The following is a 26,251-nucleotide window of genomic DNA, read 5'->3' as shown; positions in this document are numbered from 1 at the left end:
TTCTTACCCCGCCTTTGTGTTCCTTTGTCCAGGTTCCCCTTACAGAGACAAAGTGACCATCGCCATCCTGCAACTCCAGGAAGAAGGCAAGCTGCACATGATGAAGGAGAAATGGTGGCGGGGCAACGGCTGTCCCGAGGAGGACAGCAAAGAGGCCAGCGCTCTGGGCGTGGAGAACATCGGGGGCATCTTCATCGTGCTGGCGGCCGGACTCGTCCTTTCCGTTTTCGTCGCCATCGGAGAGTTTATCTACAAGTCCCGGAAAAACCTGGACCTCGAGGAGGTCAGCGTGGGCCAGTGCGAGTGGCACAACAAGTATTAACGCGCGACATTTGGGGACGCGCCAATGCAACAGGACTTTTGAGCGATTCTACAGGAAACCGTGTGAGACTGCATTGTTACAATCAGGACTGTTGAGTTTAGTGTTTGCATTAGTTTTGATGTAGAGCTCATGGATCTGAAGGCATGAAAACCCTTTTGGCATCACGATGCTTGACCAGGGCCTTTCTGTTCTACAGGAAGAAATGTGTCATTCCTGATTTTGTAGGCATTCACACTCTTCCACCTGATCATGTATTTGACATTTACCCACCATTACTCTTTCCAAATGTGTTGTATTTATCGGGGTACTTTGTGTTGAATTTAAAAAAAATTTTTTTGGAGCATGTCGGTGTCTCATCAGCATTGCTTCATCAATGAGGAAAACAAAGTTAGGTAAGAAGATTACATCCTTTCAACCCTTTTATGGACGCGTGTGTCTCTTCCTTTACTGCCCTTACAGTATCTAATGTCTTGCAGGAAAAACCTTAAAGGGGAACAACACTTTTTGGGGAATGCTGCCCATCATTCACAATCACATCACATACAGTCATGGTCAAAAGTTTACAAACCCTGTTTCCATATGCGTTGGGAAATTGTGTTAGATGTAAATATAAAAGGAATAAAATGATTTGCAAAACCTTTTCAACCCATATTCAATTCAAAGACAACAAATTTGATGTTCAAACTCAAACTTTATTTTTTTTTTGCAAATAATAATTAACATGGAATTTCATGGCTGCAACACGTGCCAAAGTAGTTGGGAAAGGGCATGTTCACCACTGTGTTACATCACCTTTTCTTTTAACAACACTCAAAAAACGTTTGGGAACTGAGAAAACTAATGTTGAAGCTTTGAAAGTGGAATTCTTTCCCATTCCTGTTTTATGTAGAGCTTCAGTCGTTCAACAGTCCGGGGTCTCGCTGTCGTATTTTATGCTTCATAATGCGCCACACATTTTTGATGGGAGACAGGTCTGGACTGCAGGCGGGCCAGGAAAGTACCCGCACTCTTTTTTTTACGAAGCCACGCTGTTGTAACACGTGCTGAATGGGGCTTGGCATTGTCTTGCTGAAATAAGCAGGGGCGTCCATGAAAAAGACGGCGCTTAAACAGCAGCATATGTTGTTCCAAAACCTGTATGTACCTGTCAGCATTAATGGTGCCTTAACAGATGTGTAAGTTACCCATGCCTTGGGCACTAATGCACCCCCATACCATCACAGATATTGGCTGTTGAACTTTGCATCGATAACAGTTTGGATGGTTCGCTTCCCCTTTGGTCCGGATGACACAATGTCAAATATTTCCAAAAACAATTTGAAATGTGGACTCGTCAGACCACAGAACACTTTTCCACTTTGCATCAGTCCATCTTAGATGATCTCGGGCGCAGAGAAGACGGCGGCGTTTGTGGATTTTGTTGATAAATGGCTTTTGCTTTGCATAGTAGAGCTTTGCACTTGAAGATGTAGCGACAAACTGTATTTAGTGAAAGTGGTTTTCTGAAGTGTTCCTGAGCCCATGTGGTGATATCCTTTAGAGATTGATGTCGATTTTTGATACAGTGCCGTCTGAGGGATCGAAGGTCACGGTCATTCAATGTTGGTTTCCGGCCATGCCGCTTACGTGGAGTGATTTCTCCAGATTCTCTGAACCTTTTGATGATATTATGGACCGTAGATGTTGAAATCCATAACGTTCTTCTTAAACTGTTTGACTATTTGCTCACGCAGTTGTGGACAAAGGGGTGTACCTCGCCCCATCCTTTCTTGTAAAAGACTGAGCATTTTTTGGGAAGCTGTTTTTATACCCAATCATGGCACCCACCTGTTCCCAATTAGCCTGCACACCTGTGGGATGTTCCAAATAAGTGTTTGATAAGCATTCCTCAACTTTATCAGTATTTATTGCCACCTTTCCCAAATTCTTTGTCACGTGTTGCTGGCATTAAATTCTAAAGTTAATGATTATCTGCAACAAAAAAAAAATGTTTATCAGTTTGAACATCAAATATGTTGTCTTTGTAGAATATTCAACTGAATATGGGTTGAAAATGATTTGCAAATCATTGTATTCCGTTTATATTAACATCTAACACAATTTCCCAACTCATATGGAAACGGGGTTTGTACATACACTTGTAAATAACATAATGTCATGGCTGTCTTGAGTTTCCAATCATTTCTACTACTCTTATTTTTTTGTGATAGAGTGATTGGAGCACATACTTGTTGGTCACAAAAAACATTCATGAAGTTTGGTTCATTTATGAATTTATTATGGGTCTACTGAAAATGTGACCAAATCTGCTGGGTCAAAAGTATACACTGCGAAAACTGAAATCTAAGTAAGATTAAATATCTCAAATAAGGGTGATATTTGCTTATTTTCTGTCTGATAAGATCATTCTTCTCACTAAGCAGATTTTTATGTTAAAGTGTTTTACTTCTTTTAAGGGTTTTGGTCCGATATGATGTCAGTAAGATATTACAGCTTGTGGCTGAGATTTGATGACCTATATTGAGTAAAACATGCTTGAAACTAGAATATCAACTGATGTAAAGCAGTGTCATCAACACTCACAAGCACAAAACTACATTTTAAAGTAATCATTTCTTACTTTAAGCATGAAAAAAAAAATCATGATGCCAAGCGCATATCAAGACAAATGGCTCTAGCATTTACTTATTTAGGAATATTTTTCAACACATTGAGCAAAAAGGTCTCTTTTTTTCTACTAAGAAAAGTGCAGTAGTTATTAGTGAGAATATACTTATTTTAAGGTATTTTGGGGTTCATTGTGATTAGCTAATTTTACTTGTTTTGGAAAGTCTTGACAAGCCAAATGTTCTTGTTTTATTGGCAGATAATGTTGCTTAGTTCAAGGAAAATACCCCTCATTTTTGTATTTTATTAATTTTGTTTTTGAACACTGACTTTTTGCAGTGTACATACAGCAATGTTAATATTTGCTTACATGTCCCTTGGCAAGTTTCACTGCAAAAAGGCGCTTTTGGTAGCCATCCACAAGCTTCTGGCAAGCTTCTGCTTGAATTTCTGACCACTCCTCTTGACAAAATTGGTGCAGTTCAACTAAATTTGTTGGTTGTCTGACATGGACTTGTTTCTTCAGCATTGTCCACACATTTAAGTCAGGACTTTGGAAAGGCCATTCTAAAACCTTCATTCTAGCCTGATTTAGCCATTCTTTTACCACTTTTGACGTGTGTTTGGGGTCATTGTCCTGTTGGAACACCCAACTGCGCCCAAGACCCAACCTCCGGGCTGATGATTTTAGGTTGTCCTGAAGAATTTGGAGGTAATCCTCCTTTTTCATTGTCCCATTTACTCTCTGTAAAGCACCAGTTCCATTGGCAGCAAAACAGACCCAGAGCATAATACAACCACCACCATGTTTAACGGTAGGAAAGGTGTTCCTGGGATTGAAGGCCTTACCTTTTCTTCTCCAAACATATTGTTGGTTATTGTGGCCAAACAGCTCATTTTTTGTTTCATCTGACCACAGAACTGTCTTCCAGAAGATCCTATCTTTGTCCATGTGATCAGCAGCAAACTTTAGACAAGCCTTAAGGTGTGGCTTCTTGAGCAATGGCTTCCTTCTTGCATGATAGCCTCTGAGTCCATGGCGATGCAAAACAGGCTTAACTGTGGACACTGACACCTGTGTTCCAACAGCTTCCAATTCATTGCAGACCAGCTTTTTGGTGGTTCTCGGATGACTCTTGATCACCCTGACCAATTTTTTCTCCGCAGCATGTGATAGATTGCATTTTCTTCCTGATCATGGCAGTGACAAAACTGTGCCATGCACTTTATACTTGCAAACAATTGTCTGCCCAGTTGCTCTTGGGACCTTAAGCTGCTTTGAAATGGCTCCAAGTGACTTTCCTGACTTGTTCAAGTCAATGATTCGTTTTTTTCAGATCTGTGCTGAGTTCCTTTGACTTCCCCATTGTCGCTTCTGTAACTGAGTCTAATGACTGCATCACATGAGCCCTATTACATGGGCTCATTTAAGTCAACAGGTGTTGTCAATCATAATCACTCACATGAAGTTAAGAGGCCATGAAGCTCATTTGATTTGATTGTAACTTTTCTACATCACCAACATTGATCATGTATGTTGCTGAATGTATACTTTTGACCCACCAGATTTGGTCACATTTTCAGTAGATCCAAAATAAATTCATAAAAGAACCAGACTTAATGAATGTTTTGTGTGACCAACAAGTATGTGCTCCAATCACTCTATCACACAAAAATAAGAGTTGTAGAAATGATTGGAAACTCAAGACAGTCATGACATTATGTTATTTACAAGTGTATGTAAACCTTCGACCACGATTGCACAGTCTATAATACGTTATTATGAATATAACTACATGACATAAGTGTATAAACTTACATCATGTATATATCACATGTTATTATGAATTACTACATTACATATATAATTAGAGTGTGCACATAAAACAATGATGATGGAGATTTTTGGATGTTTTTAAAGCGCTTCATAGGCGGAATACAGCGACATTCATTACCTCAATTGTTAGCTGACTCTTGTTAGTGTTTATTTACGATTTAGAATGCATAAAAAAAATCATCTGTTCGTTAATCGGACGTATGCTAACGAGCTGCGTTCTATGACGCCCTTCTGTGTGTCTCACTTCACTGGGAGATTACGGTGGTACGACCCTCCTTCCCATAATCCTGTCAATGGAACACTCGCCTCCAAATGAAGTTGATGGAGACGGTGGCGTGCTAAACAGCTTACACGATTAATGTTGTGTCACTAAAAGGTCACGGACCTTATGTCGGGAATGATAGTCGAGTATTGTGTCTTTCTCCGGGTAACACGGTGACCCCTGCAGGAGAAACTTCGATATCCGTGTTGCGCAGAGTAAAACTGGCATCAGAAGTACTTGAAACTGAAGGATATTCAAATCACAGCTTGAACTAATCACAGAGAGTATTCTTGGGGGTAACTCTTTGTCTAATCTATTAGCGCCTTTGATGAGTGATTTATTTGCAAGTGGACAAACCTCCAGATGTTTTCATTAATTTATAATCCTCTTGTTTCCTAATCCTTGACAAGCAACTCCTGCTCTTCACGGGATAACGGGCGGTGTCACAGTGAAAAGTCAAGCGCAAAAACAGGAACGGCAAAGCGAACTAGAAGAGGCGATTCCTGAAAGAATTGCACGTGAATGTTCCAATAATGACAGAATGTGGTATGGATGTAAGAATAGTTTGAATGTTGGAAGGGTTTGGATTTCCAGGGAAACCGGAATTTGGTTTGGAACTTGGGAAGGTGTTGTACGTAGAAAAATGTTTCTTTGAATTTCCAGGATGAGTTGAATGCGTTGATGTTTGAATAGGTTGAGAAATGTGGGAATTGTACAACTTGGAAAATGTCCAATTCAGTTCAATGGGAACTTCCTGGAAATTTGGGGATTTTGGGAAAAGCGAGATTTAAAAAAAAAAATGATTAAGAGCATGAATGCCCTGAATGAGCTGAATTGGTTGGTATTAAAATTGTTTAAATCGGTAAAGAAATGTTGAAGTAGTAACAGTTTTTTAATTGAAAAATGGTATTACGGAATTTCGGGAAAACTGTGAATTTTTCAAGTTCTTGAATCATCTTGGTTTTTTGTCCTGATCAAGAGAAATGTTTTGACAGTGGAACGGTTGAAATGGGTTGGAAAATGTAAAAGGAGTCATCGCACATAAAAAATTTTGAAAATAAGGTTTGGGGATAAAAAAAAAGAATTCCTGGAAATCTGTTGTACGTGGAAAAGTTTTTGTTTGAATTTCCAGGATGAATTGAATGTGTTGAAGTTGGAATAGTTTGAATCGTGATAATTGTGGAACTTTGAAAGAGGGACAATTCATTTTGAATGGGGAAATTGTCCCTAAAAACTGTGAATTCTAGAAAATCTATGAATTTTTTCATCATTGTTGAAATGGAGCACACAATTCCTGCTGAATATTTTGACTTTTGAATTTGGAATGAATTGGATAAAAAATGTGGGAGCTGTGGAACCTTGAAAAATCTCCCATTCTTTTCAATAGGAAATTCATTGAAATTTGGGAATTTGGGGAAAAGTGGGAATTTTTTGGAAAATGGTAAAAACACCTTGAATGTTCTGATTGGTTGGTGTTGGAATTTTTCAAAATGGTCGAGAAACATTGATCTAGTAACATTTATAATTGAGAAATGGTACCATGGAATTCCTGGAATTTAGGGAAAACCGGGAATTTAAAAAAAAAAATTTGTTCTGATTAAGAGGAATGATTTGACAGAGGGCTGTAAAATGTGGAAGGATTAGTCGCCAAAAAAAGGGTTTGAGAAAACGGGATTTCTGGGGATTCCTAAAAAAAAATTTTACTTAAAAAAATTATAGTTTGAATGTCCAGGATGAGCGAAATATGTTGAAGATGGAATGGTTTGAATCCGTAGAAAAATGTGGAGATGGTGGAAGTTTAAAAAAACAAAAGAGGAAAAAAGAAGAAGGAGGAGGACAAGGAGAAGGAGGATGAGAAGAAGGAAGAGGAGGAGGTGAAGAAGGAGAAGAAGTAGAAGAAGAAGAAAGACAAGGAGAAGAATAAGGAGAAGGAACAGAATGAGGAGCAGAATAAGGACAAGGAGAAGAAGGAAGAGGAGGTGAAAAAGGAGAAGAATAAGGAGAAAAAGGAGGAGGAAAAGGAGAAAAAGAATGAGGAAGAGAAGGTGAAGAAAGCAAAGAAGGAGAAAGAAGGAGAAGGAGGGGAAGGAGAAGGAAAAGGAGAAGAAGAAGGAAGAGGAGGAGAAGTCCAAGAAGGAGAAGAGGAGAATAAAAAGAAGAAGAAGAAAGAGAAGGAACGTAGAGGAAGTAGGAGGATGAGTAGGAGAAGAAGAATAAAGAGAAGGAGAAACAGGAGAAGGAGAAGGAAAATAAGAAGGAGAGGGAAGAGGAAGAGAAGAAGGACAATGAAGAGGACAAGGAGGAGAAGGCAAAGAAGGAGACGAAAAAGGAGAAGGAGAAGAAGTAGGGGGATGAGTAGGAGAAGAAGAAGAATAAAGAGAAGGAGAAGGAAAAGAAGAAGAAGGAAGAGGAGAAGAAGAAGAAGGTAGAGGAGGACAAGGAGAAGGAGAAGGTGAAGAAGAAAGAGGAGGAGAAGGTGAAGAAGGAGAAGAAGAAAGAGGAGAAGGATAAAGAAAAGGAGAAGAAGTAGGAGGAGGATAGAAAGAAGAGGACAAGGAGAAGGAGTAGGAGGTGGATAAGGTGAAGAAGGAGAAGAAGAAGAAAGACAAGGAAAAGGAGTAGAAGATGGAAGAGGAGGACAATGAGGAGAAGAAGGAGGAAGAGAAGAAGGAAAAGGAGAATAAGAAAGGAGAAGTAGAAGGAGAAGAAGAATAAATAGAAGGAGAAGTTGAAGAAGAAGGAGAAGAAGAAATAGAAGGAGAAGAAGAAAAAGAATAAGGAGGAGAAGAAGAAGAAGGAGAAGAAGAAGGAGAAGAAGAAAGAAAAAGAAGGTGTAGACAACCGTAGGTGTGAATGCTTTGGAGCGTTGACACAATCCAACAACAAGAAAAAAGCAGGATTTGATGCAGAAAAGGTCTGAAAGAGATTATGCAAATGAGGACATATCCAGTTCAAGTCTTCTTTAATCTGGCCTTGTAATGACCGTTTAGGCTATTCTGATGAATTCCAGGATTGCTGCTTTCATTTTGTTTAATCTTCTAACCCTGCGGTCTTAATCAGAATTCGGAGCAGGTTTTTAATCTGGCATGAATGAGGCCGAGGATTAGCAGCCTCTGACCTTGCAGCTGCTTGCTTCTCCAATCAAGTCTCGCTTCCTCGCCACGAACACAGAGGACTCAACACGGGAGCTAAAAGACAAGCGCCTCATTTTGGAGATGGAGGGTGACTTTTCACTACTGGCAACCTTTCTTGGTCCGCACGTCCCGACTGTTGTCGTTTTTGACTTGCGGGGACCAGTTTGCAGGTTTGTGTGTGTCTTCAAGACCGAAGCGCACAGTGAGAGTGACTAACTTGCACTGACTGCCACCTACTGGTGGTGTTTCACATCAACTTTTGACATGATCTATGCAAAATTCTCTTTATTACAGTGAAAATAGATTTGCAAGTAGCATTGATACCAATAAGGGCTCTGGGTTCATGTGCAACAGTGCTTCACAAGTAGGAGAAATCAGTCTTTGTTCAATTTCCAGGCACATTTTGCTTCTATTGTGATATTATTGCATGGTGGCAGAGATTCTTACATAGCAAAAGGTTCAGTTGGTGTTAGTAAGGCTGGAACAGTTCACAAAATCCAATTGCGAGCCTATTTAGTTGTGGTTTTCAGGTTGGTTATTTTTAACACCGGAGAATATAACAGATATAAATCTAACCATTGCCGACAGGACCGTAACCAGGATGTGACAAATAAGTCAAAACGTCGGTGGTCCAAGAAGAGCTCTGAAAGGCTGAAATCATGAGGATTCCAGCATGGTATACATTAGTGGTGTCAGAGAAACATCCAATCATTTATAAACGACCCTTTTTCTCTGGCCTGTTCAGCTAAACACACCAATAAGCGGGTTTTAGTAGCTGTTTTACAAAAGCCAAAACCACTGAAGTTGTCACGTTGTGTAAATGGTAAATAAAAAGAGAATACAATGATTTGCAAATCCTTTTCAACTTATATTCAATTGAATAGACTGCAAAGACAATATATGTAATGTTCACACTGGGAAACTTATTTTTTTTTTTTTTTGCAAATAATCATGAACTTAGAATTTATTGTCAGCAACACATTGCAAAAATGTTGTCAGAGGGGCATTTTTACCACTGTGTTACATGGCCTTTCCTTTTAAAAACACTTAGTAAACGTTTGGGAACTGAGGAGACACATTTTTGAAGTGGAATTCTTTCCCATTCTTGCTTGATGTACAGCTTAAGTTGTTCAACAGTCTGGGGTTTTCGTTGTCGTATTTTAGGCTTCACATTGCACCACATATTTTCAACGGGAGACAGGTCTGGACCACAGGCAGGCTAGTCTAGAACCCGCACTCTTTTACTATGAAGCCACACAAGGCTTGGCATTGTCTTGCTGAAATAAGCAGGGGCGTCCATGAGAAAGACGTTGCTTGGATGACAACATACTGTATGTTGCTCCAAAACCTGTATGGACCATTCAGCATTAATGGTGCCTTCACAGATGTGTAAGTTACCCATGCCTTGGGCACTAATACACCCCCATACTGTCACAGATGCTGGCTTTTCAACTTTGTGCCTAGAACAGGGGTCGGCAACCTTTACCACTCAAATAGCCATTTTGACCCGTTTCACAAAATAAAGAAAACAATGGAAGCCACAAAACTCTTTAGAAATTTAAAATGAAATAACACTGCATACAGAGTTTCTTTTACTTTGTGCTATGTATAAACCAGGGGTCTCAGACGCGCGGCCCGCACCTTAATATGAAAATGTAACGATAGTGGGGCCCACGAGTTTTATATGAATGCCGCTTGACAGCATCACACTTGCAAACCCTCCTGAATATTCCGTGAGACTACCAAATGTCCGATCACCTATTTTCGCGAATGTTTACTGGATTTCCCTCGAACAACAATTACATGGGCGTCCTATGAAGGCGCTGCCTTTGGCGCCCTCTACAACACGTTCAATCAGCTTGCCAGCCCAGTCACATGTCGTATGAGGCTTCTGCAGATACATGCAAACGATTGCAAGGCATACTTGTTTAACAGCCATACAGGTCACACTGAGAGTGCCTGTTTAAACAACTTTAACACTGTTACTAATATGCGCCACACTGTGAACCCACACCAAATATTAGTAAGAGTGTTAAAGTTGTTTATATTACAACCCTCAGTATAACCTGTATGGCTGTTGACTAAGTATGCGTTGCAGTCACTCTCGTGTGTTAACAGAGGCTGAATGTAAAATGTGACCAGTTGGCACGCAGATCGCATGGCGTAAAAGCGGGCACGACGACATGTTGTAGAGGGGGTTAATGGCACTGCCATCACTGCACACCCTCAATATTGAAGTCCAGGTGAAAATTGTAGAATTTTATCCCCGGGTGATTTCTGAGAGAAGCACTAAAATCCAGAAACCTCCCGGAATTTAGCAGCTGAGCCACACCAAAGAGTGATCAAAGAGCCGCATGCGGCTCCGTAGCCGCGGGTTGCCGACCCCTGGCCTAGAACAATCCGGATAGTTAATTTCCTCTTTGGTCCGGAGGACACAACGTCCACAGTTTCCAGAAAGAATTTGAAAGGAACTCGTACTCGTCAGACCACAGAACACTTTTTCACTTTGCATCAGTCCATCTTTGATGAGCTTGGGCTCAGCGAAGCGTTTCTGGGTGTTGTTGATAAATGGCTTTGGCTTTGCATAGCAGAGTTTTAACTTGGACTTTCCGATGTAGCGACGAACTGTAGTTACTGATAGTTTTCTTTTAAGTGTTCCTGAGACCATGTGGTAATATCTTTCACCCATCGATGTTGCTTTTTGATGAAGTACCGCCCGAGGGATCGAAGGTCACGGGCAATCAATGTTAGTTTTTGGCCTTGCCACTCACATGCAGTGATTTCTCCAGATTCTCTGAACATTTTGATGATATTAAGGGACCGCAGATGGTAAAATCCCTAAATTCCTTGCAATAGCTAATTGCGAAATGTTGTTCTTAAACAATTTGCTCAGGCATTTGTTGACAAAGAGGTGACCCTTGCCCCATCTTTGTTTGTGAATGACTGAGCATTTCATGGAAGCTGCTTTTATACCCAATCATGGCACCCACCTTTTCCTAAATAGCCTGCACACCTGAGGGATGTTCCAAATAAGTGTTTGATGAGCATTCCTCAACTTTCTTTCAGTCTTTTTTGCCACTTGTGTCAGCTTTTTTGAAACGTTTTGCAGGCACCAAATTCCAAATGAGCTGATATTTGTGAAAAAATAACAATTTTTTACCAGTTTACCAGTCCGAACATTATTTGCAAATCCTTGTATTCTGTTTTATTTACGATTTACACAACGTACCAACTTCATTGGTTTGGGTTTTGTAATGCGGTCCCCGACAGGTTGATGGTACAGTATATACTGTAGTGTATACCAAATTTGATGATACTGTAGTGTATACCAAATTTGATGGTATATACTGTACTGCATACCAAATTTGATGGTATATATTGTAGTGTGCACCAAATTTGATGGTATATACTGAAGTGTATACTCAATTTAATGGTTTATACTGTAGTGTGTACCAAATGTGATGGTATATACTGTAGTGCAGTGGTTCTAAAATGGGGGTACGCATACCCCTGGGGGTACTTGAAGGTATGCCAAGGGTTACATGAGATTTTTTTTAATATTCTAAAAATAGCAACAATTAAACAATCATAAACTGTGAAAAGAAATACAATACAATATTCAGTGTTGACAGCTAGATTTTTTTTGGACATGTTCCATAAATATTGATGTTAAAGATTAATTTTTTTGTGAAGAAATGTTTAGAATGAAGTTGATGAATCCAGATGGAACTCTATTACAATCCCCAAAGAGGGTACTTTAAGTTGATGATTACTTCTATGTGTAGAAATCTTTATTTATAATTGAATCAGTTGTTTATTTTTCAACAAGTTTGTAGTTATTTGTATATCTTTTTTTCAAAATAGTTCAAGAAAGAACACTAGAAATGAGCAATATTTTGCACTGTTATACAATTTAATAAATCAGAAAGTGATGACATAGTGCTGTATTTACTTCTTCATCTTTTTTTTTCAACCAAAAATGCTTTGCGCTGATTAGGGGGTACTTGAATTAAAAAAAATGTTCATAGGGGTACATCACTGAAAAAAGATTGAGAACCACTGCTGTAGTGTGAAACCAATGTGATGGTATATACTGAAGTGTGTACTAAATTTGATGGTTTATATTCTACGGTGAACCAAATTTGATTGTATATACTATAGTGTGTACCAAATTTACTGGGAATCATTTTTGTAGATTTAACTCCCAATTCCAACCCTTGATGCTGAGTGCCAAGCAGGGAGGCAATGGGTCCCATTTTTTTTTAATAGTCTTTGGTATGACTCGGCCAGGGTTTTGAACTCACAAGCTACCGATCTTAGGGCAGACACTCTAATTTTCAATGTAGTTGCTTGTTTTCTGTTTTTTTTTACTATTCGCATAAATTAGCCGCACCGTTTACTGAGCCGCAGAGCTCAAAGTGTAGAGAAAAAATGTGCCTCTTACAAACCGAAATTGACGGTAAATGATTGTTGATCAATGATTGGGGACGGCATGGCGCTGTTGGGAGAGTGGCCGTGCCAGCAACCTGAGGGTTCCTGGTTCAATCCCCACCTTCTACCAACCTCGTCACGTCCGTTGTGTCCTTGAGCAAGACACTTCACCCTTGCTCCTGGTGGGTCGTGGTTAGCGCCTTGCATGGCAGCTCCCTCCATCAGTGTGTGAATGTGAGAGTAAATGGGTGAATGTGGAAATAGTGTCCAAGCGCTTTGAGTACCCTGAAGGTAGAAAAGCGCTATACAAGTGTAACCCATTTACCATATCAACCAACCCCTTGACATCATTTCGACAATGTTTGACATGTACAAAAAAAAAACCATTTCAATACTTGTGATCCGTAACTTCAGTCGGGACGGCAGGAGACAATAATTCAGAAGTCACAACGCCATGGACGCTTCACTACTCCCGCCTGTCGTCTGTCACGTCGGGCAGTGCGCATGATCGGAACTTCACAAAAACACGCTCCTCATAGAATCTTAAAACATTAAAAAAACACGATCTGAAGTCAGGTTCCGATTTGGTTTCATGAACCGTTCCATCCCTGGTTAGTGCTAATTTGGTGATGCAATAATACAGTGCTGGACAAGACAAGCGGAACAATTTTCCCTGAGAAATGCAACAATTATTGGTCATGACCCTGAGAGGGAACATACTGTACATGTTGCTGTTGATTCAAGGTACAGCAGAAGCAAGAAGTTGGGATGGAAGTCTCTGGACAGCATGACAACCTTTTTAATGTCCATCCTGCTAAGAGCCACTTACTTCTGGTCATGGGCACGCTGCGGCCAGGTGGGGACATCCGGAGCGGAGAGCTTGGCCAGGACCTGCAGGTGGTCCTGGTCCGGAGTCAACTCCAGGCTTTTGCACAAGCTGCACAGACTCTGACGGCTCTCCTCCAGGTTCTGCTCCAGGTCCGCTCGCTCCTGAAGAAGCTTCTCTTTCTCACATTTCTGGAATAACATCAGGATTAATGACATTGACATGAACGTACAGGTGACAACCTGCTGCTCACGCTGTAAGCAATAGCACTTGTAGTTCTATGAAGGGAGCCGTTCCAAAGACCAGCTTGTTATTTTACCGGAAGTTCGTTTTTTTTTACTTTTCTCATCAAAGAAACAATCACTCGAATCAGTTGAAGATGTAAATTCGAATAATTTAATTTACAGAAATATAACTAATTGATCCAATTTTTGTTGTGTTTTCATTGTAAATATTTCCATGCTTTGACAGCTTGAATTTTCCCTCATTTAAAAAAATGTGTATTTTAACAGTATAGAAAAAATTCACTACTAATAAGTAATCTTTTTTGTTAAAAATTCCTTACCGTAATATCTGGGGGGTTTTTTTGGTATATTTTAATTTTAGTTTTTTTTTTATTCAATTTGTGTACTTACTAGAAATGTCCGATAATATCGTACTGCCGATATTACCGGCCGATAAATGCTTTAAAATGTAATATCGGAATTTATCGGTATCGGTTTCAAAAAGTAAAATTTATGACTTACAACATAAACACAACAGAACAAATACCCAGAATCCCTTGCAGCACTAACTCTTCCGGGATGCTAATGAACCTGAAAAGTGAATTCAAATAAAAACAAAATTTACATAATAACAATTACAATTTTTAAAATATATACATTTATTTCAAACGTTTTACTCGTAAACGTATACACATGTATTTTTTTCCCATCATGCTTTGTAATAGATTTAAATGGGTGTAATTTAGTTGTTTTTTTTATAGTGAATGACGTTTTTTTATAATGTCCACGAAGTTCAGTGAGCAAGTTCTGTTATGTGTGTTTACATTTTGTGTTGGTTGCATTTCAATTGTTATTTTTTCCTTGCACCATGAGTATGTCGTTGTGGCTTGTGCAGCCCTTTGAGACACTCGTGATTTATGGCATTATAATTAAACTGTGATTGATTGATAGGGAAGGTCATTTGCTTTGGGTCATAAATAATGCAGCGCATAATTCCATTTAAGGCATAATTAAAGGTTATTTACCTGAACTACTCACGTTGTCCATAAGCATCAAAATTGTCAGAATATTAAAATTAATGCCATCTCCTTGTGGGTAGAGTTCCTTATTAAACTCATTAAGTCAAGTTGAAGTCGCACTTGGCTGGCGGTCGATAGTCTGGATAACCAAATCAAAGTCAAATTTCGAAGCATGTCGTTCCCAGAGTGGGATGCATCTGTGTTGGTTGAAATCTTATTTTATTTTTTTGCACCATGACTAGGGAAGGTTGTTTGCTTTGGGTCATAGAAGTGAATGTTGCTCATAGTTTCATTCAGAGCATTGTTAAAGGTCATTGACCTGAATGAGTTGTCCAATATATGATGACATGGTAGCAGCATCAAAATTGTCAGCTCGGTTGGTAGAGTGGCTGTGCCAGCAACTTGAGGGTTGCAGGTTCGATTCCCGCTTGTGCCATCCTAGTTACTGCCGTTGTGTCCTTGGGCAAGGCACTTTACCCACCTGCTCCCAGTGCCACCCACACTGGTTTAAATGTAACTTAGATATTGGGTTTCACTATGTAAAGCGCTTTGAGTCACTTGAGAAAAGCGCTATATAAATATAATTCACTTCATTAAAATGAACAGCTCCTTAAATGAGCCATTTAAAAGACTTGATTCATTCGTGAATGCTATTTGTTGATTGTTGGACCTTGGCGGAGGTCTGCGTTACTTCCACGACACTTACTAAAATTTTGATTTCCCCATCTAGCTGGTGTATGCTTTCCATCTTCCTCTTCCTGCACCGCTGCGCCGCCGCGCGGTTCTTACAGCGCCGACGGATGTCGTGGACAAACTCCAGTTGCTCCGGGGTCATGTGATTGTGCTTGAGAAGCTGCTGGAAGGCACTGCGGCTCAGCGCCGAGATGTGCTCCACCGGGAATGGAAGCTGAATCTGGAGAGAGCGCGGGGACAGTCATTAGTCATTTGGACCAACGTCTCCTGAGAAGCAGCGTCCTCTGCAATGGAGGACGAGTCTGAGGACGCGGTTTCCCGGGATTATGAAAACGTGCGGTTAGGAATGTGAGTCGGACCTCTGCAGCTCTCCTGTTGTTCGCTTCTGTATCTCCATCTGTGTCCACGTCGGAGTCCTCGCCCGAGTGGAGGGAGGACACGCACGGGCTCTTCTCTGACTGCGACAGCGTGTCGGTGCGGGAGTGCGGGTCGTCACCTGTGCCAAGTTCCCGGAGGAAGGGACAGTCCGACGGATTGGAGCTGAGGTCCAGCTGTTTCAGCCAATGAAATTCCGAGGCTTTGTCCGGATTGCTTTGGTCCACAGAGTCTAAAGAGGGAAGAGTCTGAGACTGAGACTGGCACAAGTCAGACCAAAACCCCTTGGCCAGATGTTCGGCCACTTCCCTCTCCTCTCTGCTCCTCTCTGGGAATCCCTGGTCTTTGTCCGACTGGTTTCCTTCTAACAAATGAGTGCACGCGTCTGAGTTGAGAGGACAAGAAACGAGGCCGCGGTCCGGGTTCATGCTGAGACTTTTCACGGCGTCTTCAACTACTGGCTCCATCAGGTCTTGAGGATCCATGGCCTGACATGGCAACCCGCAGTCGCTCAGACTTAACTGGTTTTGACTGCAGACGTCTTCCACGGCCAAACACATCTGAGAATGAGGATCTGCTAAGTCCGGGTCAGGCAAAGACAACATGGGACAAACAGGACTAGCAGACAACTCCAGAGGTAAGGAGGGAATCGAAGGGCCGCAGGACTCCAAACAGAAGTCATCTTCTCTGCCACGGGTCGGACCTGCGGGGTACAGAGGTGCGAAGTCGGATTGCGACTTCCGACAGCTGACTCTCTGTTTGCCCTCTTGCGACTTCGGCTCGGAAAACTTTGGGATGAGGAAATCGAAGCATGCCGACTCCAGGTTGCGAAATCCCAGAAATTTTGCGCAGCTTTGAACAGCCTGGATGTTTTCTTGGGTGAAGAGCAACGTGGACGTGTAGGCAAACTGCAGCAGGGGTTCGAAGCCTTGCACCGTCACCTGTGGCACAAGGAGTGGACCATTGTTAGAAAAGTATGATACATTGTTGATGCACCTTCGACTGCAATTAGAGCCTCAAGTCTTTTTGATTACGATGCCACAAGCTTGGCACACCTATCTTTGGGCACTTTCTTTCATTCCTTTTTGCAGCACTTCTCAAGCTCCATCAGGTTAGATGGGAAGGGTTTTCATCCAGAAGGTCTCTGTACATTGCTGCAGTCATCTTAGTCTAGTCAGGGAGGTGGTCACTTGTCAGAGCTACAGCATTCCTCTGTGGAGAGAGGAGAACCTTCCAGAAGGACAATCCACCAATCGGGCCTGTATGGTAGAGTGCCAGACGGAAGACATTTCTTGGTAAACAGCTTGCCAAAATGAACCTGAAAGACTCTCAGACCATGAGAAACTAAATTATCTGGTCTGGTGAGACAACGTTTGAAGTCTTTGGTGTGAATGTTTGGAGGAAACCAGGCACCGCTCATCACTAAGACAATACCATCCCTCCAGTGAAGCCTTCTGGTGGCAGCATAAAGCTGTGGGGATGGTTTTCAGCAGCAGGCCCTGAGAGACTAGTGAGGATAGAGGGAAAAATAAAAGCAGCAATGTACAGAGACATCCTGGATGAAAACCAACACTTTCCATACAACCTGATGGAGTTTGAGAGGTGCTCCAAGTAACCTATAGCCTAGCATGTTTATCTTTTTTAAATAACTTTAGTAAAAGAGCAAAAATTGTGTGCTTCTTAGAGGACATTTAGTTAACTGGATGTCCAGCAGGACTGCTTGTATCCCACATGATATCACAAACAAGTAAATATGCTGCAGGACTGCTTGTATTGCATATGATATCACACAAAAGTAAACATGCTGCAGGACTGCTTGTATCTCACTTGATATCACACAAAAGTAAACATGCTGCAGGACTGCTTGTATCTCACTTGATATCATACACAAGTAAACACCCTGCAGGACTGCTTGTATCGCACATGATACCACACACAAATAAACACGCTGCAGGAATGCTTGTATCCCACATGATATCACAAACAAGTAAACATGCTGCAGGACTGCTTGTATTGCATATGATATCACACAAAAGTAAACATGCTGCAGGACTGCTTGTATCTCACTTGATATCATACACAAGTAAACACCCTGCAGGACTGCTTGTATCGCACATGATACCACACACAAATAAACACGCTGCAGGAATGCTTGTATCCCACATGATATCACAAACAAGTAAACATGCTGCAGGACTGCTTGTATTGCATATGATATCACACAAAAGTAAACATGCTGCAGGACTGCTTGTATCTCACTTGATATCATACACAAGTAAACACCCTGCAGGACTACTTGTATCGCACATGATACCACACACAAATAAACACGCTGCAGGACTGCTTGTATCGCACATGATATCACACACAAATAAACATGCTGCAGGTATGCTTGTTGCTTGTATCGCACATGCTATCACACAAATGTAAACACCCTGCAGGACTACTTGTATTACACATGATATCACACACAAGTAAACACTTTACAGGACTGTTTGTATCGCAGAGGATATCACACACAAGTAAAAACCCTGCAAGACTGCTTGTATCGCAAATGATATCACACACAAGTAAACACACTGCAGGACTGCTTATATCGCACATGATATCACACAAAAGTAAACATGCTGCAGGACTGCTTGTATCTCACTTGATATCATACACAAGTAAACACCCTGCAGGACTGCTTGTATCGCACATGATACCACACACAAATAAACACGCTGCAGGAATGCTTGTATCCCACATGATATCACAAACAAGTAAACATGCTGCAGGACTGCTTGTATTGCATATGATATCACACAAAAGTAAACATGCTGCAGGACTGCTTGTATCTCACTTGATATCACACAAAAGTAAACATGCTGCAGGACTGCTTGTATCTCACTTGATATCATACACAAGTAAACACCCTGCAGGACTGCTTGTATCGCACATGATACCACACACAAATAAACACGCTGCAGGAATGCTTGTATCCCACATGATATCACAAACAAGTAAACATGCTGCAGGACTGCTTGTATTGCATATGATATCACACAAAAGTAAACATGCTGCAGGACTGCTTGTATCTCACTTGATATCATACACAAGTAAACACCCTGCAGGACTGCTTGTATCGCACATGATACCACACACAAATAAACACGCTGCAGGAATGCTTGTATCCCACATGATATCACAAACAAGTAAACATGCTGCAGGACTGCTTGTATTGCATATGATATCACACAAAAGTAAACATGCTGCAGGACTGCTTGTATCTCACTTGATATCATACACAAGTAAACACCCTGCAGGACTGCTTGTATCGCACATGATACCACACACAAATAAACACGCTGCAGGAATGCTTGTATCCCACATGATATCACAAACAAGTAAACATGCTGCAGGACTGCTTTTATTGCATATGATATCACACAAAAGTAAACATGCTGCAGGACTGCTTGTATCTCACTTGATATCATACACAAGTAAACACCCTGCAGGACTACTTGTATCGCACATGATACCACACACAAATAAACACGCTGCAGGACTGCTTGTATCGCACATGATATCACACACAAATAAACATGCTGCAGGTATGCTTGTTGCTTGTATCGCACATGCTATCACACAAATGTAAACACCCTGCAGGACTACTTGTATTACACATGATATCACACACAAGTAAACACTTTACAGGACTGTTTGTATCGCAGAGGATATCACACACAAGTAAAAACCCTGCAAGACTGCTTGTATCGCAAATGATATCACACACAAGTAAACACACTGCAGGACTGCTTATATCGCACATGATACCCAAAACAAGTAAAATGCTGCAGGACTGCTTGTAGCGCACATGATATCACACACAAGTAAACACACTGCAGGACTGCTTGTATCTCACATGATATCACACACAGTTAATCACGCACATGATACCCAAAACAAGTAAACACGCTGCAGGACTGCTTGTGTCTCACTTGATATCATACACAAGTAAACACCCTGCAGGACTGCTTGTATCGCACATGATACCCAAAACAAGTAAACACGCTGCAGGACTGCTTGTGTCTCACTTGATATCATACACAAGTAAACACCCTGCAGGACTGCTTGTATCGCACATGATACCCAAAACAAGTAAACACGCTGCAGGACTGCTTGTATCGCACATGATATCACACACAAGTAAACACCCTGCAAGACTGCTTGTATCTCACATGATATAACACACAAGTAAACACTCTGCAGGACTGCTTGTATCGCACATGATACCCAAAACAAGTAAACATGCTGCAGAACTGCTTGTATCGCACATGATATCACACACAAGTAAACACACTGCAGGACTGCTTGTATCTCACATGATATCACACACAAGTAAACACTTTGCAGGACTGTTTGTATCGCAGAGGATATCACACACAAGTAAAAACCCTGCAAGACTGCTTATATCGCACATGATACCCAAAACAAGTAAAATGTTGCAGGACTGCTAGTAGCGCACATGATATCACACACAAGTAAACACACTGCAGGACTGCTTGTATCTCACATGATATCACACACAGTTAATCACGCTGCAGGACTGCTTGTATCGCACATGATATCACACGCACACACTAGTAAACATGCTGCAGGACTGCTTGTTCCCTTACATGATATCACACACAAGTAAACATGCTACAGGACTGCTTGTATCGCACAGGATATCACACATTTTACATGCAAGCCCATATAATCTTTGCTGAAGCTAAAAAGGAGAGATGTGGAGTTAGTAAAAGACTATGATGGTGCCAGTTGGATTTTGGAGCAAATAGTTTCATCAATAGTTGATCCGACAGTTCCTTTCAGCACATACTAGTTTCCCAAGAGAGCTGTGGATCCAAGGAGGCGGACACTGACCTCCAGAGGCAGGGCGACCACGGCACTAAGCTTGGCGTCGCCAGCCACGCAGCCCTGGAAGTAGTCGCTGCAGGACGCCAGGACGCACGAGTGGGCCCGGAAGCTGCGGTCCTCCACCACCACGGTCAGGTCGCACAGGATGTCCCGCCTCCTCTGCTCGTCCAGACAGTGCAACAGGCGAGCGCTATGCACGGCTGACTGGAAGGTGAACACCGAGGTGCACCGGCCTTGGAGGAACATGGTCGACTCTCTAAACAAAAGTCCCGGTCAAGAGTCAGAGCATTAGGAAGAGCTCTCGATGTGATGCCGCGCACCACCACAGTAGTAAACATATTGTCAAATGGTAGTATCTCTGCACATGATCATTTCACTGGCTCAGTGATTCTTAAACTGTGGTACACCGGCTCCATCTAGTGGTACGCCAGAGAATGCCATTTTCCTATATTCACACACAGTGTTACTGTTCAAACAGTGGCCAGAAATATTAAATAAACTTTCTAAATAAAACCTCTTTCTTGTTTTCAATGAATACTTGGGCCTACCACGCTACTGTGTTTTAATGCTGTCATTATGGTGGTACTTGATAATTGATAAATACTACACTAACAAGGGATGGGTCGAATGCAGAGGACAAATTTCGCCCCACCTAGTGTGTGTGTGACAATCATTGGTACTTTAACTTTAACTAATGTATTTTAATGTTGTCATAATGGTTGTACTTGATGAATACTTAGGTCTACTACACTTCTGTATTTTAATGTTGTCATTATGGTGGTACTTAATGAATACTTAGGTCTACTACACTACTGTATTTTAATGTTGTCATTATGGAGGTACTTTAATACATAGGTCTACTACACTACTGTATTTTAATGTCCTTATGGTGGTACTTGATAAATACTTAGGTCTACTACACTACTGTATTTTAATGTTGTCATTATGGTGGTACTTCATGAATACTTAGGTCTAATACATTACTGTATTTTAATGATGTCATTATGGTGGTACTCAATGAATACTTAGGTCTACTATATTACTGGATTTTAATGATGTCATTATGGTGGTACTTGATGAATACTTAGGTCTACTACACTACTATACTTTAATGTTGTCATTATGGTGGTACTTAATGAATACTTAGGTCTACTACATTACTGTGTTTTAATGATGTCATTATGGTGGTACTTGATGAATACTTAAGTCGACTACACTACTGTATTTTAATGTTGTCATTATGGTGGTACTTAATGAATACTTAAGTCTACTACACTACTGTATTTTAATGTTGTCATTATGGTGGTACTTAATGAATACTTAGGTCTACTACATTACTGTATTTTAATGATGTGATTATGGTGGTACTTTAATACATAGGTCTACTACACTACTGTATTCCAATGGTGTCATTATTGTTGCACTTAATGAATACTTAGGTCTACAACACTACTGTATTTTAATGTTGTCATTATGGTGGTACTTAATAAATACTTGGGTCTACTACACTTTTGTATTTTAACTCCAAAATTCCATTCCATGTTTTTATTTTGTGATCAAAAAACACAATTAAATTCGATCCAAGTACCTCCCGTTCGTTCGATTTCGAATTCTCAAATGCAAATAAAAAAACATTTGTTTCTAATTTTTATTTCTGAAAGAAAAGTTGGACAACTATTTAATGACACTTTTTAAAAACGACAACCGCTAAACAAAGGTCTTGGCGTCATGCTACAAACATGCTAAAAGCCAAAGTTCAATTTGTCATCACACAGATAAACACGCATTTTTGATTAACATGAATTGGAAATATTTGTGTTTATGTAAAAAAAATACAAATCCGTAAAAAGAAAACGTCAGTGTACCTCCCGTTGGTTCTATTTCCAATTCTGAGAGACAAATCAAAAAAACTAAATTAGGGCCGTTTTTCGATTTTTATTATGTAAGCAGATTTGAAAACAAACAAAAAAGGGTTGATTTTCGTTAAAATATTGCCATAATTTTTTTTGTCCTGTTTTGTTTTCATGGATTTTTATTTTTCTAGATAAACACACAAATTCCAATTCATGTTAATCCAAAATGTGTATTAATCTGTGTGATGACAAATTGAACCGGAAGCAGTATTTTGGCTTTTCCTTGGCATTTAGCATGTTTTTAGCATAATGCTAACATCTTTTTTCAGCAGGAGTCCTAATGTCCTTTTAAAAAAGTGTCAATAAATAGTTGTCCAACTTTTGTTTCAGAAATGAAAATAGAAAAAATGGCCCGAAGTTTGTTTTTTGTTTTGCATTTAAAAATTTATCACACAGATAAATATAAATGTTTGCATTTTGGATGAACATATATTGGATTTTGTATTTATCTGTAAAAATAAATGTTTTTTTTGTTTTGCATTTAAGAATTGGAAATAGAATACAAATAGGTACACGGACCTAAAATATTGCTTCTGGTTCAATATGTGATCACACAGATAAACACGCATTTTTGCATTTTGAATGAACATATATTCGATTTTTGTATTTATCTGGAAAAATAAAAATCCATAAAAAGGAAAACAGCACAAAATCCAATTTGATGGCAATATTTTAATGAAAGTCAACCCTTTTTTTGTGTGTTTTCAAATCTGCCATATATAATAAAAAACGAAAATCAGCCCTAATTTCCTTTTTTGATTTGCATTTAAGAATTGGAATTTGAATGTGTCAGATTTGTGTCATAAAAAACAACAGTAAAAATATTTTAACAAATTTACAAAAATATGTAATTCCATGAAAAAATAATAATACTTTGACACTTTTTGTAACAAGCTATTGCTGTCTCATTGTAACATTTTTTTCAAAATATATCAAAATATCCCACACATATTTAAGACTTTTTAAGTTTTATTTACACTTTCTTTTCGAATTTTTTCTCTTTGTCTTACATTTTGTCCCCCAAGACAATATGTTGTGGGTCAACAAAACTCCAGCTGCGGGCCACGAAGGGCACCCGGGCTGCACTTTCGACACACCCTAAAGTAAAGTTTTGATTGTTTATGCCAGGGGTCACCAACGCATTGCTCGCGGGCACCAGGTAGCCCGTAAGGAGCAGATGAGTAGCCCGCTGGCCTGTTCTAAAAATAGCTCAAATAGCAGCACTTACCAGTGAGCTGCCTCTATTTTTTAAATTGTATTTATTTACTAGCACGGTGGTCTCGCTTTGCTTGACATTTTTAATTCTAAGAGAGACAAAACTCAAATAGAATTTGAAAATCCAAGAAAATATTTTAAAGACTTAGTCTTCACTTGTTTAAATAAATTCATTTATTTTTTTACTTTGATTCTTATAACTTTCAGAAAGACAATTTTATAGAAAAAATACAACCTTAAAAATGATTTTAGGATTTTTAAACAAATATACCTTTTTACCTTTTAAATTCTCTTATTTCCTGAAAATTTAAATCAACGTTCAAGTAAATTTTCTTTTTTTTGTAAAGAATAATAAATACATTTGAATTTAATTCTTAATTTTAGCTTCTGTATTTTCGACGAAGAATTGTGAAATATTTCTTCAAACTTACGATTAAATTTCAAAACCATTGTTAGAAATATAACTTATTCCAATTTGTTATATATTCTAACAAAGTGCAGATTGGATTTGAATTTTTTTTAAAACATGTCATCAAAATTATAAAATTAATCTTAATCAGGAAAAATTACTAATGATGTTCCATAAATTATTTTTTTAGTTTTCTCAAAATGATTCGAATTAGCTAGTTTTTCTCTTCTTTTTTTCCGGCTGAATTTTGAATTTTAAAGAGTCGAAATATATTTATAAAAATATCTATCTGTTTCTATATATATTTATTGTGAGAAATCATTATGATGATCAGTGTTTCCACAAAGATAAATATCTTAATTATTAATAATAACATAAACTTAAAGGTAAAATGAGCAAATGGACTATTTCTGGCAATTTATTTAAGTGTGTATCAAACTGGTAGCCCTTCGCATTATTCAGCACCCAAGTAGTAGGTAGCTCTTGGTTTCAAAAAGGTTGGTGACCCCTGGTTTATGCTATAACTTACATTGTTTCGATTGTATTTTAAACTGAATTATTTAAAAAATAAAACGACATAAATCTGCTGGTCCTGGTTATTAGCACGAATGTGACTTTTAAGCGAGTTTAAAAATGCTGACTCATGTTTGGCCAACTTTGCAAACACGGCAGAAAAAAGTCAAATCCGAGGTTTACAACGCGTGGGTTCAGTTTGTCACAGAATATTTAAAAATCTTCATTAAACATAATGTAATTGTTTTTTTAAGTCAGTGAAATTATTAACATGAAGCTTGTAGTTTAGGCCAGGCCGTTATCGTTTTTGACTGAACGTTAGCACGAACGAGCACATTTTGTAAAGTTTGGTCAGAAAAATTAACAGATGTACGATAGAAGTAGTAAAAGTAAGAATAATACACGTCGTGTAAGTACCAACCTTCTGTGTCAGCTCCTTAAAAGTACCATTTGTGTAGTTTGGTTCGAGGCGAATCTGCTCATCCGGAACCAGAGTCAGCAAAAGCAGAAGCAACGTGTGCGCATGCGCAAGAGGCACTTATCAAAACATGCATAGAACTCAGGGAGCCGCAGCTCGAGGAGCCCTTCATAAAAGTGGCTCGTTATTGTTTTTTATTTGAAATTCATTTTATATATATATATATTTTTTTTAAGAAACAAAAAAAAACTCTATTAGCCGTTTTCACAGCGAAAAGGTTTGTACATGAAAAATACTGAAACCAATACAATGTACGTCCATCCATCCATCTTCTTTCGCTTATCCGAGGTCGGGTCGCGGGGGCAGCAGCCTAAGTAGGGAAGCCCAGACTTTCCTCTCTCCAGCCACTTCGTCCAGCTCTTCCTGGAAGATCCTGAGGCGTTCCCAGGCCAGCCGGGAGAAATAGTCTTACAATGTAGGTCATCATACACTAATATTAAAAAAAATAAATCAACATATAAGCTTTGTATTACAGGTAAAAAAGCAACATGAATTAATTCCTGTTCACTTTCATAATGGTTTTGTATTTATTTAATAGAAAATTACCTAATTTCTGTTCACTTTCATTATGTTTTTTCATTTATTTATGTGACTTGTGCTCTAGTCTAAAGCACGGGTCCACAACCTTTTTTTTGCACCACAGACAGATTTAATGTAGGCATTATTTTCGGGAAACGGCTTCCCACTTGTGAAAAATACCACTCACTATAACCCTGGGCTTGTTTCTTTGCAATGAAATGCTGATGGAAGTCAGCGTCTGGCTACAATCTGTCACATTTATATTTGATATCTTCATTAAAGTGCATTGTATCATCTCACAAAGTTATGACAAATGGCAACTTACTGTGAGGGGTTTTATTTTTTAATCTAATCTATAAACAAGCTCATTGGTGTGTCTAGTGCATAGATGTCAATCTCAAGGCCTGCAGGCCAGATCTGGCCCTTCACGTTATTTTATATGGCCCGCAAAAGCCTGGAAATAATGTGTGTCAATAAAATACCTTTTATTTTCTTTCTTAATAAAGGTATTAGGGCTTTTTTCTAGTTTGAGAGAGGTAACGAATAGTGTCCGATATTGCAAGAAATATCATCTA

General features: G+C 39.5%; 2 protein-coding genes across 6 annotated transcripts in view; one reads left to right on the top strand and one right to left on the bottom strand.

Moving 5' to 3' along the window:
* The window catches only part of LOC133537103 (glutamate receptor ionotropic, kainate 1), a 132,154-nt gene extending 128,464 nt beyond the window's left edge, over nucleotides 1–3,690 (top strand). For all 5 annotated transcript variants that reach the window (XM_061877967.1, XM_061877966.1, XM_061877968.1 and 2 more), the window contains one exon: nucleotides 33–3,690. In XM_061877967.1, coding sequence (XP_061733951.1) covers nucleotides 33–322 — 290 coding nt within the window. In that variant the 3' untranslated portion in view covers nucleotides 323–3,690. The remainder of the gene's footprint in view (nucleotides 1–32) is intronic.
* A 4,740-nt stretch (nucleotides 3,691–8,430) lies between these two features.
* On the bottom strand, nucleotides 8,431–25,227 carry LOC133537099 (transcription regulator protein BACH1-like). The gene is made up of 5 exons (XM_061877962.1): nucleotides 25,101–25,227; nucleotides 20,636–20,885; nucleotides 15,715–16,671; nucleotides 15,369–15,575; nucleotides 8,431–13,610 (listed from the first exon to the last, which is right to left on the bottom strand). Exons 2-5 carry the CDS (start codon nucleotides 20,873–20,875, stop codon nucleotides 13,419–13,421), a joined length of 1,596 nt encoding a protein of 531 aa, XP_061733946.1. The 5' UTR covers nucleotides 20,876–20,885; nucleotides 25,101–25,227; the 3' UTR covers nucleotides 8,431–13,418.
* Nucleotides 25,228–26,251: the final 1,024 nt, after the last annotated feature.

Source organism: Nerophis ophidion, linkage group LG18, assembly GCF_033978795.1.
Source record: "Nerophis ophidion isolate RoL-2023_Sa linkage group LG18, RoL_Noph_v1.0, whole genome shotgun sequence".
Lineage (NCBI taxonomy): Eukaryota > Metazoa > Chordata > Actinopteri > Syngnathiformes > Syngnathidae > Nerophis > Nerophis ophidion.
Note: the sequence above shows the minus strand (reverse complement) of the source record. Positions and strands in the feature narration are given on the sequence as shown.